We start from the raw sequence: 13,075 nt of genomic DNA on the forward strand, positions 1-13,075 counted from the left end.
TTAAGACCCCAGATGCTATATCATTTGATAGCCAGGTACCATCAGCTCTCTTCACCACTTTTGCTTATGCACCCACTTTGTCCTCAGCGATTGAGTCTGGACAGGCTGGTGTGTTTCTTCCATGTGGATTTTGTTGTCTCTCAGCTAGATGGCTGCTTGTTTATCTTCAGGTCTTTAAGACTCAAGGTGCTATATCTTTTGGTAGCTGAGCACTATCAGCTTTATTCACCACAATTGCTTGTGCACCCATTGTCTTCAGCAACTTCAGGTGCTATATCTTTTGGTAGCCAGGCACCATCAGCTTTCTTCACCACATTTGCGTAGAATTTAAAAAGAAAAAAAACCAAATGAAAATTGAAGTCAGTCACTGACAAGTTTATTCTGATTCTTGGTGCCTCCAAGTGTCCCAAGGGTAGAAGCAGATCCCTGGGCCTTTATTCTGCAGCACTTCTGAGAAGGTTCAAACGGCCAGTCTTTTGATTAGTAGTTGAGTGCTTAACCATTTGTGCTACCCAAGCAATTCTAAACTTAGAATACACACTTTACATTAGAATGTACATTTCTTAAAGAGAAAGTGACCTGAAGATTAGGGCTCTGGTTAATACTTCCTTAAAATGGATAATACAGATTATAGAGAATTCAGCTGAATGCAATGACTGCCAAAAAAAAAAAAAATCCAAACAATTTCATGTTTCTCTGCTATGGAATTGGGGCTGCTTAAGAAATTAGTTATGTTATTTACTATTGGTTACAGAAGGCATTAGAAGAAAATGCTTAAATATAGGTGTTGGAATTATTTTTGCCTTCAGTAATTTTTGCCAATAGTAATCTTTTCTTTAAGATATAAGCCTTCTTATTATAATTTTTAAAAATTATAAGCACAGATGTGTTAAGGCTTACAAGAGACATATATTGTGTTTCAAATATGATGCAATAAAGCCAAGTGGAATTTAAAATGTTTTAATACATTAATCATGTACATTCATTATTATTATTGTTATATAAAAATAACATTGAATGGGTGAAAATTATCACATTTAAAACCCATGTTGCTTTGAGAAAAATTATAAATAGTGTGGAAAATTGTCTTGAAATTTATGATTATATAGCACTGTTGATATTTACTGTTGAATTGGCCTCTGACTCATGGACATGCCATGTGTTACAGTAGGTCTGCTCCACGGGGTTTTGTGGACTGTAGTCTTTACAGTAGTCATTTGCCTGATCTGTATTTCATGGCGTTGCTGGGGACGGGGTTTAGGGCTTGGGACTCAAATTACTAAACTTTAGCAAAGTGTTTGTGTCACTAGACTCCTTGAACCATATAAAAATTATTCCATATTTCACAAACCCTTAAAAAGTACATAAAAACAAAATTGTCTTAAAACAATTGCTTTCAAACACGTTCTTCAAGTAGCTTAAATGCGAAAAAGAATTCCTGAAACGAGGAGAAATATTGGAGAGAGCTAATGTTATCTATCTTACCCTAGAACGAGTTTCTCATGCTCCAACTCTCAAGTGATAGAACACCGAATTTTCTTCTGATGCTACTCACCTATTAAAATTCTTCATTAAAAAATTCAGTTATAATTAACATATCATATCATCCAATTCAGTAGTTTAATCATATCAAGAAGGGCCGGGCAATCTTCATCCCAATGATGATTGGAACTTTGGAAATCTCGTCACCCTTCTTTTACACACTGATGTAGAGTCCCCATTTCCCCCTCCATCTGCCTCCATTTCTCCAGGTAATCATCAACCCTGTTACTATCTTTGATTTTCCTTCATCTAGTTTCCTACATAGATAAAATATACAAGACTAGGGCAGACATCAAGCAAGGATCTATCAATAATGACCATAAACAACCTACAGAGACTTCAATCTAATAAAAAGCAGAGAATATGAAAAATTTAGAATAAATTCACATTGGGTCCTAGTTAGATCAAATGAGAAAACTTTACATGTCCCAGTATGAGTTCACGTCCTAAAATTCCCTTTACAATGACCACAATTTGATTTTGGGGTTATTATCATTTCTACACAAGATATATTGGGGATTCAACAGCAGCTCATCCCTTGTAGTGACCCTGTAAATGGAGTCCTGATGGTGTAGTGGTTACATGTTGAGCTGCCTTCCACATGGTTGGCAGTTCAAAACCACCAGCAGCTCCTGGAGAAAGACTGAGCTTTCTACTTCCATTAATAGTTAGAGCCCTGGAAACCCACAGGGAGTCACTAAGAGCCAGTATTTTACTTGATGGCAGTGAGTTTGTTTGTTTTTTAAATCATTTTATTGAGGGCTCATACAACTCTTTTTTTTTTTTTTTTACATTTGTTGCCATCATCATTTTCAAAGCATTTTCTTTCTTTCTTTTAACATTTTATTAGGGGCTCATACAACTGTTATCCCAATCCATACACACATCAATTGTGTAAAGCGCATTTGTACATCGTTTCTCAAAACATTTTCTCTCCACCCAAACCCCCGACATTAGGTCCTCATTTTTCCCCTCCCTCCCCGCTCCCCCCTCCCTCATCAACCCTTGATAGTTTATAAATGGGTATTTTGTCATATCTTGCCCTGTCCGACGTCTCCCTTCACCCACTTTTCGGTTATCTGTCCCCCAGGGAGGAGGTCACACACAGTTCCATGTAATCGGTTCTTATCATAATCCACCCATCCATCCATTGTGTCAAGCACATTTGTACCTTTGTTTTGTTGCCATCATCATTCTCAAAACATTTGCTTGCTACTTGAGCCCTTGGTATCAGCTCCTCATTCCTCTCCTCCCCCCACTCACACCTCTGTTTTATCATCTTTAGTTTTCTACAATTTGGTTATTTAGGATTTGGGAATGAACACAGAACTCTTTTGATTTCCTGTTACTCAACTCATTTTTACTCTGTCCAGAAATTTTAGCACTATTATTTGTTTCTAATGGGGTCTATGTCAGAGCTCCCCTGTCTTCCTCCCCATGATCCCAAGTCTATGATTTTCTGAACCCTTCGACTCAACTCTCTTTTGGCGAATAGCTCTCAGTGTCATTCCACACACTTAATCTCAAAATTAGTTTAATACATGTTGACCTTACTTTGAGCAGGATTTAATCTGGACCACTGTTGAATTTCAGCTTCTAAGAATCTTTGTGCGATTTAAAAGAGTTTTTCTGAGTTATTTTTCAACATTCAAAACAGTGGGACATCAGGAAGATTTCAGTGTCAATTTGCTAGATATCCCGAAGAGATCTGTGCTTCTTTCCTTTCATCATGGAATCTGCTACCTGTGCCATTGCAAACACTTCCCCAAGGTTCTTTTCACAGCTCCCTTTACTTCTTTATTTTTCAAACTGTAGATGAGGGGATTCACAAGAGGAGTGACCACACCATACTGTATGGAGAAGATCAACTCCAGAGGGGAGCCTGATGTTGGCATCAGATAGCGAAGGAAAGCAGATCCATAGAAGAAGCTGACTGCAGTGAGGTGGGAGAAACAGGTAGAGAAGGCTTTGCTTCTGCCTGTAGTGGATCTGATGCTCAGGATGGTTGCGACAATACGGGTATATGAAAAGGTAATAAAAAATAAGGTACCAAAGCCATGCAAGAGTACAGAGAAGACCAGGACAGTGATGTTGATGGAGATATCAGAGCAGGACAAAGAGAAGAGAGAGGGCAGCTCACAGCTATAGTGGGGAATGGTATGGGCTGCACAGAAGTTCAAATTCACTGCTGGGGGAACATTGATAAGTGCATCCAGAAAACCCAGGCTCCATGATGTCCATACTAAATTCACACATTGCTGACTGCTCATCATCTGGCCATAGAGCAGAGGGTGGCAGATGGCAGCATAGCGATCATAGGCCATGGCACAGAGCAGAAAGATTTCTGTTCCTCCAACATAATACACAAAGAAGGCTTGAGTCAAGCATCCCTCTATTGAGATAATTTTCCTCTGAGATAAGAGGTTCTCCAGCAACTTGGGTACAGTGACTGAAGAAAAGCAAAGATCCAGGAAAGAGAGGTGGCTTAGGAAGAAGTACATGGGTGTGTGGAGGTGGGAATCAGCCCTGATCACCAGCAGCATCATTAAATTCCCTATCAGAGTCACGAGGTAAATCACCAGAAATAGGACAGAGAGCAGAGTCTGGATGTGAGGGTCGGCAGACAGCCCAAGGAGGATGAACTGGGTGATTGTGCTATGATTCCTCAAGGCCATTTAGAAATGATAGTCTCTGGAAAACAAAACAAAACAGACTTAAAATTTCTCTTGACTCTACCCATTACTATGGTACTGACTCCACTTTTATTTACACATAATGAATTTGTTTAGGTTTTATATATGTCTTTATTAACTAACTAGAACCCGTCCCTATCTACTATTGTGTTTTGAATTCACTGTGTTCATTCCATATAACCACATATGCATTCCATATACATCAAGATCTGATGAAGAAATTTATAAATTTGCACAATCTTTTCCCATGAAGATCTTATTTTGGCTCCTTCAACTGAGTACTGGTTTGTTAACAATACGTGCATGCTTTGTAGATGGTATAAGACTTGCTAGGGGGACATTTCAACACGTGTCTTCTGTCCCCTTGCCCAGTTTGTTTTCCCCCAATTTTAGAATCCACAGCACTACTTAATTATGTCATTTGTGCCTCCTTAGCTTTTATAATTGATGTGATGACTTACTATATATTTGTCATTTGGACTCTTAAGACCAATGAAAAGATGAGGATGTGTGCGTCTGTATGTGTGTGTGTGTGTGTGTGTGTGTGTGTCTGGAAGTTGCAGGCAGTGAGGAAGGACAACGGAGGATATTGTGGAGTAAATTTGTAAATTGAGCATAAAAAGTATGTAATGTTACTGATGGCAACATATGTTCAAATATACTTGATACAGTTGATGTATTGATGCGATAAGAACTGTAAGAGCCCATGATAAAATGATCTTAAAAAAAGTATGTAATGTGTCCAAGTCCCCCAAATGAATATTCATTATCTAATTAAGCTGTTTAGGATCCTAACATAGGGCCTTCTACTTAAGACTTGTCCTTCTAGTTCTCCACCACAGGTAGCACTTAGATAGTTTTACGTTTGGCTATCTGCCACTCTTTCATCTTCAGTGCTAAAAACCGACTACTCTAGAGGTAGCCTCAGGATTATGAATGACAGAGTCAGGGACAGCTCAATACTTGCCCTTTTGTTATATAAATTTGTCATACTTTTGTAAGACTGAACTAACCCACCAGCCCATTGTCCTCTTGGACAGGGTACCACCCTCCCACAGACACTCCAACGTTTAACCTTGTTTACAGACCAGATTGCCACGTCCTTCTCCTTCAGAGTGGCTGGTGGTTCCAACAGCAAATCTTCCAGTTAACAGCTGAGGGATGGACCACCACACCAGCAGGGCTCCCAACCCCTAAACACACCCGCTGCCACTGATTCAAATCTGGCTCGTAGTGACCCTGGAGGGCAGAGCAGAACCAGCTTTTTCTGAGGCGATAAGTCTTTGTCGGAGAAGACAGTCTCATCTTTCTCCAGTGAAGCGATTGGTGGGTTCAAATTGCTGACGTTGCACCAGCAGCCCAATGTCACCCTGGGCTTCTTAAACCAACCCTCATTTGCAACAAATTCTCCATCACATTCACCTTCCCTGGTTACATGTGTGCAACTTTTAAATCATTGGAAAAGCTTCCAGAATTTTCTTGCTAAATAAGATCACTTGTACCTGTTTCAACTTACCTATAATTCCCATTTACAGATATACTTAGGAATTGATCTCGTTCTCAACCAGGAAACATTGGGAGCACTTCATGGGAATATCTTTAAAGCTCTCTGCTTTTGTGTAAGCATCTTCTCTGTCTGAAATACTCTACCTTTCTCACCAATGCAAATTCTATTTGTTATCTGGCTCCCACCTTAATTCTGACCTCTTTGAAAATAATTTTAACAGTTTTATTGATATATAATTCACATGTCATATAATATAATCATTTAAACACATTAAAAAGAGTAGTGCAATCAATACCAGAACAATTTCTTCATTCTTGTGCTCATTATCATCGGTTCCCCCACAATCCCCCTAGCTAAGCTTTATGGACCTATTAATCCAGTTCTGTCTATAGGTTTACATGTCCTGGATTTCATATAAAGAAAAACAGGCACCCCCTCCCAAGCAAACAAGTAAACAAAAACAACACAACAAACACAGCAACAATTGCAAAATAAAGCAGAGGAAATCTCAATCCAAAGGAAATCAGAGAGTCACAAAAACCAGGACAAATTTAACATGAGTCAAAAAGGAGAAAAATAAGATGCTCAATTTTACCTGAGTTTCCATTAATCTATTTTTCAATGTACTCTGGTGGCAAGGCTAGTCATATCCCTGATCAATGGTCAGAAGGGATTCTCTGGACGCTTCATCCACGTGGGGACTCTACAGATGAACTTTTGGGCTTTCATTGACCTTCATAGCCTTCTGCAAATGGGGTGCTCAGAATTTAAGCTCTAATAGCATTCCTGGCTCTGGTCTTGGACTTCATTATTTACAATCCTTGGAACACACAGACAGGGGTGTTCTTCTGTGTGGACTTAGCTGAATGCATAAGACACATAATAATAAAGTAACCAGTGATTGAGCACAGTTGGATACTACAGCCTCATAAGTTCTACCTTTTCTGAAGGTCAAAGGTCTACTATATCTTAAAACTCAAGGCTCATTGCCATCGAGTCCATTATAAATCATAGAGACCCTGTAGGACAGAATCCATCTGTCCTTGTGGGTTCCTAAGAATGTACATCTTTACAGGAGAAAAAGCCTCATCTTTCTTCTGCGCAGCAGCTGGTGGGTTAGAACTGCCGACCTTGGTGGTTAGCATAGCAGCACTATGCTACTCTCTTGAAAACTTGAAATTTTCTTATTTAACTTTAAAAGATTATGATAGGTTGTTAAATTCTAGCTTTCCAAATATGTAACTAGAAGAATGGAGCCACCTTGCCTTAATCAAGTGAATGAGTGACTATACCACATTTTCACCCATGTCTGCATCACTACATAGCCAGTGTTCTGTGATTTGGGCCTTCTGCACCCTCTTTTTCCTGCCCTAAGGACAACACTAACTCTTTGTGTGAACGATGGAGAGGTACCATTTCGGGGGTGGGTGGGTGGAGGTTCTTAAATGAAAAGTTTACCATTCATTAATAAGGGGTATGAGTCATGAATAACTTTGAGATTCTTCTCAGTTTTTGCAGAGACCAACCTCTTTCCCCAAAGCAACCCAGGACTGAGCACAGTTGGATGCAACAGATCGGTCATTTTTGCCTTTTCTAAAGGTCACTGTTTGATCCAGCACCTGAGTGGGTTGGGTGGTGAATGTTTATGGATCTCCTTTGTAGGTGGGGATGCTCCCTAATCAATTCTGCCTCCTTCCCGCTTCCTTTCACAGCTCTGTATCTGAACATGGTCTGAGAGTCTTTTCTGCCCACATACGGTTCCGTCTTCTTTTGTTTCACAGATCTTTCTCAACAGCCTCTAACAACAGTCCCCACCTCCTCAATCTCCAACCTGTATCTCAGCATCTTCTCCTGTGGTATGCTCCCACATTCCCCCAAATTAATTCCCTCACTGTAAATCGCTCTTCGTTTTAGGTCAGCACTGAATGGCGATTTTGTCTTGGCAGTTGTAGTGAGGGTATTCAGGACACGTTTCTTTCTGTTTCCTCCTCAAACAACATCAGTGAAATTCCATAGGGGGATGATTATTTTCTAGATTACTTCGGAGCGCCATAACCCTTGGCCCAGGGAGGTGCTCATATGGTAGTCCTGCCTCTATTATTATTCATTGGTTGCAGTTCAGGGTCTTCACACAGTGGAAAGTAGAACTTTCCTAGGAAGGATTATGGTGAGCCTAAATGGCCTAGAAGGAAAAACAAAACAACAGCAACAAAACAAGGACCAATACTTTATACTGGAAGATCTCTTAGTGTTGCCAGCCCCCTAAATAACCTATCAAATGATACCAAATAACTTATAGAGCCTGATATAACACAAGCAAACATGCACTGTCCAAAGCCAAGTTCAAAGTTATGTCAGCTTGGTCCTGAGATAGGCTGCAGTTGGAAGATGATTGTTGATAACACTCTCGCTGTTTGGGAGTGCTGGTGTGTACTGCGTCTTTAACAACTTGCTGTAAAACAGATGCTGAATGTTACTTTTACATTTTCGTAAATGCGAAAACCCTAAAATTCTTTTTGTATTTCTTTTAGTTATTGAAAACAAGTACTAATGTGGTCTTTCATAAAAGCAAAGTGGCATAAAGGGAATTTTCAAAGCCATTTGAAACAAAACCCACTGTCATGACTCCATTCATATTCTTGGAAACCCTATATGGAGTTTCTTTACAGAAGTAGACAGCCTCTTTTAATCTCCTGAGGAACAGCTAGTGGGGTTGAACCAATGTCTTTGCAGTTAGAAGTCCAGCGCTTACCCAACAGCACCACCAGGATTCTTTGAGCTGGTTACTGACTTATTAAGTCAACAATTAAGAGTGAAAAATTCTATACCAGAGTCACCCATCCCTCAATCAGAGGAAGCATCCCACAACTATTAACCATTTCATACCATATCAGAAAGTAGATGAACACGTATGACAGTCATTTGTTAATTTGTTCATTTTCTGCACTTTAATTCATTTACTCATTCTAGAGCACAACTTTTCTATTTATGCATCCTTTTACATATTGGCATAGTCTTTGATCACTCTTTCCTTTATAATATACCCATCATACTACTCATTCACTCATGGATTCCCTGTTATATGTCCAGTTGTGCTGGACACAGAATGACATTGCATATACCCACTATGGTGAACTGCTTCATCCATGCACCTTTCGTTGGCCTAGACTGAGTCGCTCTCACCTGCTACTAGGGATGAATTAGCTTTCTAGAATTTTTCTTTCTTTATGGCTTGAACCCCTAATTGGGAGGTGTAAAGTCATATTGGGCTTTATCATAATGCCTCATACCTGGGTTGGTATCATGTTCTGATACCAAGTATCCTGACCAATCTGTGTAACCTCTAAATCTGCCTTGCTTTCTCTAACTTTGTCTTAATAAACGGAGTCTGACATTGTGATTGCCCAACAGACTGAAAATACCAAGTTTATTTTTCTTTCTTTCATTTTTTTAAAAACCAGTCTCATTCACATAGCACTTCATCTATATACCATATAATGAAGAGTTGTACAGTATTTATTACAAAATACCAAGTTTCATACTACTGCTCTATTTCTTTCAGATTATTTCTACACTCTTAATAAACAGCAGTAATAATAAAAATTCAGAGCAGTTCTGAGATTATGAGCCTAGTTTAGAACCTACATCCAGTTTGCATCTCTCCCAAGCAGGCTAGTCTGAATAATAAAGTGACTTAAATTAACTAAGATTCAGCAAAAATGAGAATAATTTAACTGGAAAATAACTGTATTTTAAAATGCCTCTCATTTCTAGGTTTGTCACATCTTCAAAGCGAATACTTTATTACCTTCACTAGCAACATAATCACACACAAAAATAATGAATTAAGATAATTCTCTTTTAGAATTGTAAAATTACTTCAGGAATTTTATTTTCTGAATGAATAAGAAATTTACTTTAGAGAGTAAACCAGGCTAGAATGCTGATTTGTTTCTAACCCTGCCTCTGAGAACCTCTAAATCTGCCTTGTTTGCTCTAGCTTTGCCTTGATAAAATGAGTTTGACATTGTTACTGACCAACAGACTAAAAATACCAAGTTTCTTTCATTAAAAAAACAACAACAGTGTCATGCATATGGCATCTAATCTATAGATCATATCACGAAGAGTTGTAGAATCTTCACCACGAAAACACCAAGGTTCATACCACTGCTCTGAGAGGATGTTGGAAAATGGTTGTGAAAGGACCCAAATCCTTAAAACTTGGTCCTTGCAAGAAGGTCAAATAGCAGGTAGGCGAGTGGAAGTCCCTGTATTAAGATTTTATTTGTTTATAAAACAGTCTTGGCACCTGGGGTACAGAAAAGCTAGATAACTTGCCCAAGCCATAGACATGGTAACCATTAGAGCTGAGATTTGAGCTCAGCAACTTGACTGTCTTATTTTTTTTTTCTGGGGGATACAATCATTCATTGGAAAAGTCTCATATGTATTTAATTTTAAAATGTTATTTAATTGTACAACTATTGGGATTGATGAGAATGATGAGAGAAATCCAGTTTTTCCTTTATTCACTCAGTATAAGACAGGTCTCCATGATCGAATTACAGGTGGGAGAGGATAGAAATCTGGAAACACATGTAAAGTGATATAAAGACCTTGGGTGTCTGAACAACAGGCTTCTGAACTGGGCAGAGTGGTGAAAGTAGAGAAAGAACTTTTTGAAGTTAGAATATTTTCCCTCAAATGTGATCATGCACCTTCCTTTCTCTCTTTGTGACTCACACCATCAATAGTTGTTGAAGGCAGGGGGGGACAGAAATGAAAGAAAACTAACTTTATGTAGTATAGGTGATTAGTGTTCTAGAAAAAGATTTTACCCGAGTCACTATTATTTTCAATCTGATCTGAAGTATCATCTGGCCAGGCCTGATCTACTCTGAAATACATTCTGCTGTTCAAGAGCTACTCGGGAGTGGTCCATTGACCACACCATGAGCTTTGGGGTCACACTGCTGACCTCATCTCTAGACTACAGCACACTGTAGAGTTTGAAATTAGAACGTGGGAAGAGCCCATTTCTGAAGCTCCACATAACTCACAGAGGTCAGAAGCTCTTCCTAAGTAGCTACTCAGAGTAAGTGAGTAGGAAAGCCATCTGATGGCTCTCTGGTAGGAAGCTCCATCTCCAGCAGACAAATGTCAATGAGAAGATAAGAAGAGAAGACTAGATGAGGAAAAGAAAGAAACTAGGAAAGAGAGAGAGGGAAATTTCAGAGTAATCATAGAAGACCCCACCGAGTCCTGCAATTTTTGTGGTTCAGAAGACTTCCTGTTGCTCTGGTGGGTTTGCATCCAGGCACAGCGGTCTCTATGCTCACAGTAACTGATATTACTGTAGCTCAATTAAAGGACTATAAAACAATCTCCTTTTTATCTTGTTGGAAAGTGCAGTGAGGAAGAAAACAGATGATCTCCGAGCTCTACATACTCATAAAGGCAGAAGCTTCAGCACATTCATCCTCTCAGCTGTGGCTTGGGCCTCTTTTGCTGTTCCATAAGTCATTGATTCTCAAAAGCACCCAAGCGAAGATGTATGGAGTTTCTCGCCAGTGTTCTCAGGCTGAATCACACAGGCATCCCTTTATGCCTTTAGTTTCTTCTAAATACCATGCCAGAAGAATCTCTGAATCTCTAAGAGGAAGGTATAGATTAGGTCACCTTCAGTTATTAGTCGTCTCAGGCAACAAAGGAGACAGAGGAGTTAATGCCCTTCAATCCCCAATGTCACTGCCTGAAGTCCAACTTTAACTAGACCAGGGAATAGCTAACAGCCTCAGAGGATTCCATTAAGTATGGTCCACTATTGATGTGGGTGGTATTTTAACTATGGGTTTATTAGAGCAGACTGAGAAAGTAAACATTCAGCTAACTTTCCCCATGGCAGTGTACCTTCTCACAAGTCAGAATGAAGATGCAAGAAAGGAAATGAAGTTGATTTGCACTCGATCCTTACGTTTGATTCAAACATCAGAGGGCTTAATATCAAGAAGACTGTTGTCAACAATGCTAAGATCCATACATAGCCAAGATTCTCTTTAAACAATACTGAATTGCATATGAAGCAGCCAAGCACCCTGGTCTGGGCAATCAAGCAAGGAGGTTTAGATTATGAGCACGTATTTGATATTTTACAAGGTTGTGATCACTGTTGTACTAATATCCCATAGATAAAATGATTCTATATGCCAGTGCAACATTTTATGCTATTGAGTCATTATTGAGAACATGGGAATATTGATGTAAAAGCTAGTTCCTAAAGAAATAAAATAATAAAAATTACACTGCCACTGTGACTGAAATTAGCTTAAGAAAGAGTGTTCTATCCAGGGTTTATGGCACTACTAAAATTAGTCTTAATGGAAAGACAGAAACATATTTGATACATTAAAAATCTGTTTTTCAAACTTTGGATAACAACATATTGAAGCCAACCTCAGCAACACTGGCATTTTGGGCCAATCCTGTGCACTCTGGGGTGTTTGGCAGCACCTCTGCTTTCTACCCAGCAAATGTAAAGTAATACCTCCATTAGTTGTGAAAATAAAAAATGTCCCAGATAACAAAAGTCCCCACATGGGTAAGAAGAGCATACAAAATGCCCTTGGTTGAAAAATCACTAATTTACTTATTAACTTTGTGAAGTAATTTATATTATGCATATATGCAGAACTGGGAATGAATATAGTATATGTGAAAGAGAATAAGTTGGTAATTTAATTAAGAATGTAGAATTGCTGATGTAATTCTAGTTTTAGAATTAAACTAAAAAAATAATGAGGCTGGGCCACATTGAAATAATCAGTAGCAGTGCAGCATTTTAAGAAACCCAGATCAGGCAAGTGATATGGTACTATTATTCGTGTACTTAGGTGAGATTTTAGCAGAGGCCCAAAGTCCATCTGCTTCCTTATTAAATTTACATATGTGTCCATGTATGTTAAAATACACCTATATTTACATCATTATATATCTATATTTATGTTTATACATTTTTTTGCTCTCTTCTTCTTTCCTCTTTTTCTTCTGTCCTGCATCACTATTATGTTTACCCATCATGCACCTCTCAGCAATTCCTCTCAGACACTTTTCGATTGATCTAACTCAACCAGGAATGCTACACCCTCCTCACTGTCAATTTTATAACCCTTATCATTCCCCAGTCCCTGTTATTCTTGGCTTGCCACTCTACTCCCCTGCCTCCTCCTCTCTCATGTCCCCCACTCCCATCGCTGAATCCATGGGGTTGCTTGTCCTGCTTATGTTATATAGATAGACAGCAAAAGGTGGGGAGGGGGGAGGTAAGAAAAAA

General features: G+C 39.0%; 1 protein-coding gene across 1 annotated transcript; it reads right to left on the bottom strand.

Annotated features, from left to right (window-relative positions):
- Positions 1 to 3,281: 3,281 nt before the first annotated feature.
- LOC101656400 (olfactory receptor 8S1-like) lies at positions 3,282 to 4,217 on the bottom strand. The gene has a single exon (XM_004711495.1). It carries the CDS (start codon positions 4,215 to 4,217, stop codon positions 3,282 to 3,284), a length of 936 nt encoding a protein of 311 aa, XP_004711552.1.
- Between the last annotated feature and the right edge of the window lie 8,858 nt (positions 4,218 to 13,075).

This window comes from Echinops telfairi, unplaced genomic scaffold, assembly GCF_000313985.2.
Source record: "Echinops telfairi isolate 266 unplaced genomic scaffold, ASM31398v2 ScPeMD7_12;HRSCAF=54, whole genome shotgun sequence".
Lineage (NCBI taxonomy): Eukaryota > Metazoa > Chordata > Mammalia > Afrosoricida > Tenrecidae > Echinops > Echinops telfairi.

Bases quoted from the DNA above. Each gene is read 5' to 3' on its own strand.
- LOC101656400 (XM_004711495.1), bottom strand. From the start codon at position 4,217: ATGGCCTTGAGGAATCATAGCACAATCACCCAGTTCATCCTCCTTGGG.